Genomic DNA, 8137 nt, shown 5'->3' on the forward strand with positions numbered 1-8137 from the left:
GGATTTAGCTCACTCTCCATCCCATGTTCATCCCATCCCATCCCATTGCATACCAGAGGCGCCATCTTACACCAGAAAGGGCCTTTTTGCCGATCCAGGGGCCCCAAATGCTCCTGAAAGCTCCGTAAAGGGACCACTCATCACTTCCGCATCTCAGTTTGTCAAAATGCATGCATGAACAAAATCGGACGCCATTCAGGAGTCTGAACGGGGACCATGGACCCCAACTCCTCAAAGGGTGATCGCCTCTTTCCCCCCTGGCGTGACATGGGTGAGAGCTACGACACCTCCAAGTAAATGACATGGCGAAATGAAGATTGCAAGTTTGAGCTACAAGGGTTGGTACCGCTATAAATAATCAACCATGGCATCTTAGTTTTGACACAAGCAAACGCTTTACCAGTATGTATGCCCTGCAGCACTCAGGGCAAGGTAACAGGCACAGGCGATGGCTAATATCGAAGGTCTGCGGCTTTGACAGCTCGCCGCGGAACATCCAACCAATCACGACATGTCCTGCAATGCAGCCCACCAGGACCTGCTCAGTGGCGCAGCTTACAGCGGCATACCCGTTGGCATGGACGGCGTGCCGCAAAATGAGGCGGCCGAGCCAGCTAAAAATGACCAAGATTTCCAGAATATTCCAGCGAAGTCCAGTTTCTTCACGATTTAACCCGCTTTCCGTCTAAAGTTGGAAGGGCTGATGGCAAAGTAGGTGCTTGGGTTGGGTTGGAGGCCTTATTGAATCTGAAATATGAATCTCTGCCCAATGGCGCATCCTTTCTGTCGAGTCGTGTCCGGTTGTGCAGCTCCAGGTTATCGCGTCGTGCCAGGCGTTGGGTGTGGCATGTCATGGTATGCTCAGCGGCACAGCCTACCTACCACGGCATGCCAAACCGTACAACCCATCGCGACGTTCCCGGCAGCGCAGCCTATCATGTCATGTTTGGCGGCAAGTAACTCCCGCCAATTGTCAAGGCAAACTCAGGGGTAATGCGGGCCTGCCCCGTCATGTTCAGCGGTGCAGCCTGCCACTGCGTGCCCGGCGGCACAGCCTACCTATCACATCATGGTGAGCAGCAGGACGCAATATCAACTCAATGGCGATCGCTGAGTTGATCTTCTTTAGAAATAGCAAACATTTGCAGACATCGAACAAATAAGACACTTTAGTCTAACAGTGAAGAAAATAAGTCATCCACCAGTCCAAAAGGCCGGTATCACCGAACGGTGAGTGACGGTCGGGCCCGGCTGGCTGGCGGTCCGAAAAAACTGGGTGGCATTGTGCATGGCAGAGAAGAACTGTTTTATGGTGTAGGTGTTCCGCAATTAAAGAGAGTGTTCCATATCTGTATTCGGATTTGAACTGACCTAGTCATCTTGAGGGTACTGCGATGCAGTTCACAGGACTGCCTTACTTGATACCAAAGCCTTTCTAATTTCTGAGCTACACGCTCTCGAAGATGTCTAGTTTTTTTCGGGAAGACTATGTTAAGGTCACCAAAGCATCCATGATGCCATAATGACGTCACTCAAATCCTGCCATTCCATAGACCATGCGGCGATCAAGGCGGAGAAAAATGTAATTGTCGAGTAGTTCATATCTGGCATTCGTGTAAAACGCTTTACAGATATAACGGCCGTTAGTTGGCTCTCAAACATTGTTGTGCAAGATATAATGACGTAATCGGGAATGACGTATGGATGAGCCTATTTACTAAACATAAAAACTGTGTTGTCTACAGCAGCCTTTTCCGCTCGAAAGTATAACAATAATTATGTGAGCCTATTTCATCATATATGATGCTTGCTTCAATGTGCTCAAATGTGGAGCACTCCCTTTAACTGCACTTGTGTTCTTTAGTCGAAACATTCGGCAGACTCATGTCATATTTACGAAAAGGTAGGAATCCGAAGACAGATAGCATCCGGCTGTAAATTGCGTTTAAGCTCTGGCCGTAACGATACATAGGAAGGTTTTTAATACTGTCTGAAGAAAGGGGAAATTACCAGGGCTTTTATCACATTTTGTGCTTTGTGTTGCTGCATATCGTTTGGCTGAAGTTCACACATAGTGCACTGTAAAGAGTTGTGTTTTGTAACCATTAATAAATTGTAAAATGTGTTATATCTTGCACTATACAGACGCTGAACAAGTGCCCACGATATCTCCGTGAGGAAAACATTCATCACATAACATAAGACTTGACTGACGAGCTCCAACTAGTTGTGACATTCCCACGCTCTGACACGCCCTGAACACGTTGACAAACCTTGTACCACTTGATGCCTGTGACGTCTCCGGTGACTGGGCACTTCATGCCGAACTCCTTGCCGTCAATGACATCCACCTGGTCCTGCCAGCCTTCGTCGCTGACGACGAGGGCTGCCAGCAAACATCGCACGGTCGGTTTCGATTACATGAGGAGTTGCTGGATACGTGAATGTCCCTCCGCGTCGTCAGGACAGGTGAGATATCAAACAAGATGTTCCAGGATCACATCTGCCGGTCAGCTCGTAACTGCTATTAAGCTCCCTCCCCCCCCCCCCCCTCTCGTAAGGGAGCTTGGGCCACGATGTTTGTTTTGTCTCTTTTGATGTGAGACATCATTCATTCAGAATCAGTAGATATGATTATTTTTCATGCTATCGCCCTCGTGTGGTGTGTTAGCATGCATACGGCAGGGATGTAGTTCTCCAATTAGCTTAGGGGGGTCAGCCCTCCTAACTTCACCTTCCCCCGCCTCCTCAGCGTTGGCAAGACAGTGGACCAAATCCGGGAGGAAATCCCCTTTTGGCGTATTCCACGTAGGATGCGTCATTTTTTAACGATCAGCCCCCAATTCATTTTGAGGAGCCACGCCCATGATACACAGTGCACATTGAACACACCAGGAAAGAACTATGGTCTGAACAACTACGTCATGCATAATATCGATATTTAAATTCAATTACTGCGTAAATCTATATGTCCAAAAGTTTTATGCAGCCACTACAAAACTGTAGATACCTCCCTGCTTCAGGTAATCTGCTCTGGCGGCCTGATGGTTTTCTGAACCTCCCACTCTGCCTGGTATGAATGTCCATCCTACGAATACAGACGGCGAAGAGTCGCACATGACGCTTGAACCGCACTTTGTCGCACTGTGCCGCGCATTTAGGCGAGAAGCGTTTGCATGGGACACCATGGGTTATTGGCGTAAGACTGGGAGTGGCGCCTTTGCCATATGTGGCCATAAGACAGATCACGTAACTTACACACGACCTTGACCTGGAATGAGTGACGGGTCTCTCCGGCCACACTTGAGGCTACCAGGGAGTACTTTCCAGAATCCTCGGGTGTGGCGCTCGGAATGAATAGCTGTCCGGGCTGCTCCGGAACCGCCCCTGCCGACAGCGAGCGACCATGTCACCTGTCGTGTTAACTGGCCACCAGCCAGGCCGGTCCAGACGCCACGAGCGTGCTGATGATGGACCAGAGGCAGAGGGCAGCACAGTGTCTTTAAGCTGAAACAAAAGGCCCACGAATGGCCGCGGTTTTTTACTCTAGTAAACTGTCCCAGCAGCGGCTGGCCCACTGCTACCCCGACGCCCCGGTACGATACGTGATAATTCAAGACCGTGAGCGTACTGCGCCGCCGACCACAGCCGGACTGGCGGCCTGCCCGGGACGCACCTGAGCTGGGCGGCAGCGGCTGCCCGTCCTTGAGCCAGCGCGTCTCCGGAGGCGGGGTGCCGGCGACGGTCGTACCCAGGCGGAGCGGCTGGCCGTCTCGCACCGCCACCTTCCGCGGCAAGTCAGAGCTGATCCTCGGAGGAACTGCAAGTGCGTTGGTGCTGTCAGCTGACGATGCGGTCAGGGCGCGACGTGGCTAGACTCAGTAATGGGCAGGGTAGCTGGTGTAGACATACAGCGTTTGCCCTGTATCTATGCAAGACTTAATGAATTTGTTTACACTTATGACATGCCTGTGGCGATTAGTGCATCAAAGTTCCCATGAATTACCGCGTCCCATCGTACTCAATAAAAATGTGATGTTAGTGGCTCGAACTTAATTCCCAATAACAGCACACCATCTGATTGGTGTTCAGTTCAGTGATGATCAGCTAAATTAAGCATTTCAGACTGATAATTCACCAGGGCTGTTATTTTCCCAGATGAAGCTCAGTCAGACACTAGAATATAGTAGTTTTATGTGCCGTGGCAGATAGGTAAGCGATACTGGTCCCACCATGCACTTACGAAAAAACACATTGCGCAATTAAAAATGACAAAATGGACAGACCCAGCCCAATCACGGAGACTTACAGAACTGCATCCGATAAAAATTATCAACAGCATTCGCCGCAACACACATTGTGTTCGGCGTCGGGCATAAAGCCGGCCTTCAACGCGTGCTGCGGATGCTGCAGGGCGTCTCACCGAGCACGGTGACGTTGGTCAGCTTGGTGAGACTACCGATGGAGTTGTTGGCCACGCAGCTGTAGAGGCCGGCGTCGGTCGGCTGTACGTCCAGCACGGTCAGCGAATGACCACTGGTTCGACTGGAACAAGGTGACAGCTCGCTGTCAGGTGAGGCATCAGGAATAAACGCAGTTGGTCACTGCGGCGACGGAACGGCCTCTGGGGCTGGAACTGTGTCTTGTTCGACTCTGTCACAAATCATCAGCTGCACGGAGTTCATAATAATATGACGTTTGCACCACCGGCGTCCTGTATTGGCTCTCTGTGACGTCCGGTGAAGTCATCTAGCCGGTCCCACTCAGCCCACCACTGCCTCACCTGTACTTCTCCGTGTCATCGTCAATCTGGCGGCCGTGTCGGAACCACGTGACGCGCGGCTTCGGTCGGCCCCGCACCACGCAGGTCAGGGTCATGTCATCTCCGACCACAGCGCTCGCGTTGAACATTTGTGCCGAAGACTTCGGGCGATCTGTCCAGGCGACGTTCCGAAGAAGTGAGAGACTTCGATAGCAGAGACCGAACAGGAAATACTGGGACATAGCGCTGGATGCACATGCGGAAACGTCAGGAGTCTGTCCGTGATCCAGTGTCGAAGTTCGTGAAATTTTGTCCCATTCTAAGCGCTTGGCATTGCGGTACTGTTCAGTCGTACATATACGGTTGAATTCAATGTGCACGACACGGAAATCACGGGACTGCTGTTGACTCGACAATAGATGCTTGTTGCCAGATCCCGCAGCGGATGGATCCCGTTACCAGAATGGCGCGTGGGAGCGGGGGGAGGGGGGAGGGCACCGTTTCAGGTCGTCTTAGCATATCATGGTGAGGTTGGTTATGAGCCTGTCGTAACTCACGTCTGACTTTGAGACTGAGGGGCGCTGTCGTCTTGCCGTACGTATTGCTGGCTTTACATTCGTAGGTTCCCTCATCGGCCTCAGAGGCCGTAAACCTGACGGCAGCGGACGGTTAGACAATACATGCTGCTGACGGCAGCGGACGGTTAGACAATACATGCTGCATCGCTGCTGGGGATTCTCCGACAAGCAGGTGGAGAGGTGTTTTAGATGGTATCATATAAGAACGTTCTTTACGCTCAATGCGTTCGTCTGTCTACAAACTGCACGCACCAGCAAAAACTTAAGCGAACTACTGCAAAAATGTTGCAGCAAGGGCTGCATGAAAGGTCCCTATCGACTAACGATCGCTAATTTGGTACGGGAAGGGTACGATAAGCACCCATCGAGGGTATAGAGGGTATGCAAGGGTATATAAGGGTACATAATGGGATAAGAGGGCATAATTATTTTTAGGGAATCGACATCATTAGGTCCCACTTTTCGGCAGGCAAGCTGAGAATCTTCGGATCTGCAGCTCTACATACGCCATGACCACCTTGTCAACCCGTCACTGACCTGATGCCGCCATCATCCAACTGGGTGGCGCTGACTTGTGCGCCGGACCTCTCCCAGGTCACACGGGCTATGTCATCGGGTCGCAGGTCACAGAGAATGGTGACTTGGTCCCCCTCATTGACCGTTAGGGCGGGGTTGGCTTCATCTGCGACAAGTATACACAGTGTGATCAGGTGAGTTAGCAGATCCTCTTCCTCTGGTCTCTCTTACTTGCTCTTTACTCAACTATCCTTTGAATATCACTAACAATGTTGTTTACGCTCGCAGAAATTTCCGAAACCCGTTAAAAATGTCAACAACTGCCATGAGCTGATACAATTAGTCCAGATCATTAACCATCCTGAGCTACCGAGAACAGCCCAGGGCTGGGGAAAACGGCACCTTGGACGTATCTTTTCCATCCACCGCTACAACCCCGGATTGTACTTTCAAAGTGTCGCCCAAAAGTCAAGAACGGACTCTATGACCACCCCTCGGTTACATCGGACCACATCCTCCTGGCCGCCCGACCAGCCGGACCCCACCCACCTGTAGCGACGCTGCCCCCATTCCGGTCCAGCTCGCGCCGCTCAAGCCGCGGCGGCGGCCGCTCCAGCTCGTACTCCACCGCAGGCCCCACGTCCGCCTCAATGCTGACGATGCGCGGCGGCGCGTGCACCACGAGCGCGCGGCGAGCGCTGGCCGTGCCGCGCGTGTTGTTCACGTGGCACGTGTATACGCCCGTGTCGTCCTCGGTCACGGAGCTGATCTGCAGCGTGTTGTTGGCGTGCACCCACAGTCTGGGCGCCGGGACGGGAGTCAGGGGGGAGGGGGGGGGGGGGGGGCGGAGACGAAAGCGGCGTGCGATCTATGGATGGCATGCTCACTGGATGTTCGCAGTCTCGGATATACGCGTGTGCGTTTAAAGATACACATAGAAGAGCACTAGATTAAATGCCCTGAAGTACTTATCTGTTGATTTTATTGGCGTCTCAACCATGCGTCCAGATGAAGATCAAGGGATTGACCTACCCAAGCACGCATTGGTCGCAGCGAGTACACGCCTCACTGCTCTGTCTGATTCTGTATCGACGCAGCCCCACACTCTACCGCTGACCTGCTGTCCAGAGGCACAATCAACTGGCCGTGCTTAACCCAGAGGACGCGGGGCACGGGCTCGGCGCTGACGTCACACGCCAGGAAGACGGTGGCGTTCTCGGTCACTTCCAGTGCCGGCTCGTCCGGAGATGCGATGTCCGGAGAAACTGCGGTGCACGGGGGGGGGGGGGCGTCTGAACAGACGCGTCTCAACGCATTGCGGCCACATCGCGCCTACAGGCGCACGAGTGCAGAGCAAAAATCTGAAGCCGGCATTTCACAGGCAGAGAGAGACGCGCTCCAAATAACGGCACGGATCGCGGAGTCATCCGCCAGCGCCACTCACACTGCACATCAACCTGCGTCGTGAGGCTTTTGCTGCCGGCCGCGTTGCGGGCGGTGCAGCGGTAGAGGCCGCCGTCGCGGCGCCGGACGGCCGCCAGCAGCAGGGTGCCGTTGGCCAGCAGCCGGCGGCCCCGGCCGCTCACCACCGGAAGGCCGTCGTGCTCCCACGCGAACGTCGGCGCCGGGTTGGCCGAGATCACGGGACAGGGCAGCGCGAGCGGGGCCCCGCGCGCCGCCCGCACCAGCGGCGAGACGTCCATCAAGCAGCGGTGGCTCTGGGGATGGCCGTCCGGGTCTCAGGTCAACAGGACCGGCGGAGGTGCTGTTTGAAGGGCGTGTACTTATGCCACTGCTGGAGCGACGTCGCGGGCTGATAACCCCGCTTCTCCACACAGACACAGATAAGCTGCTCTAGAGACATCTTGCCGCCGCCTTACCGATTCCCAGCACGATGACGTTGACACTGAGGGTCGCGGTGCCGTACTTGTTGATAGCCGTGCAGACGTACCGGCCAGAGTCCTCCAGACCGGCGTCTGTGCAGATACATGGGCATTTAGCACTAGCATCTAGCTAAGCCGGGCAAACAGCGGAGAAGCTCTTCTCATAATAGATCGAGAAAATACGTCAAAGCGATGAGATGACGAAAAGGCGCATTTGTGCACATATGCAGCGTGAAGATCTGCTGTTGGTGTACTGCCCCGGAAGAACCTCAGACGGAAGCCAATACAGCGACTCGCACAGCCGCGTCTGGGCGTGGACCAGGGAGACAACAACTCGGCCAGGCAGGGAAAGACTGGGTCCACCTTAGGTCACAACTTGCACTCCAGTGACCGCTGGA

The 8137-nt window shown here is 53.7% G+C and overlaps 1 protein-coding gene across 1 annotated transcript in view; it reads right to left on the reverse strand.

Moving 5' to 3' along the window:
- Positions 1-8137, reverse strand: part of LOC119100071 (hemicentin-2) — a 38835-nt gene that overhangs the window by 30600 nt on the left and 98 nt on the right. Inside the window, exons 2-12 of the mRNA XM_037223186.1 lie at positions 7737-7832; positions 7301-7574; positions 6974-7121; positions 6406-6656; positions 5878-6022; positions 5320-5414; positions 4784-4934; positions 4424-4545; positions 3677-3820; positions 3259-3387; positions 2274-2386 (exon numbers count right to left, since the gene is read on the reverse strand). Coding sequence (XP_037079081.1) covers positions 2274-2386; positions 3259-3387; positions 3677-3820; positions 4424-4545; positions 4784-4934; positions 5320-5414; positions 5878-6022; positions 6406-6656; positions 6974-7121; positions 7301-7559 — 1557 coding nt within the window. The 5' untranslated portion in view covers positions 7560-7574; positions 7737-7832. The remainder of the gene's footprint in view (positions 1-2273; positions 2387-3258; positions 3388-3676; positions 3821-4423; positions 4546-4783; positions 4935-5319; positions 5415-5877; positions 6023-6405; positions 6657-6973; positions 7122-7300; positions 7575-7736; positions 7833-8137) is intronic.

Source organism: Pollicipes pollicipes, unplaced genomic scaffold (genome assembly GCF_011947565.3).
Source record: "Pollicipes pollicipes isolate AB1234 unplaced genomic scaffold, Ppol_2.1 Scaffold_4881;HRSCAF=5763_pilon_pilon_pilon, whole genome shotgun sequence".
NCBI classification, from domain to species: Eukaryota; Metazoa; Arthropoda; class Thecostraca; order Pollicipedomorpha; family Pollicipedidae; genus Pollicipes; species Pollicipes pollicipes.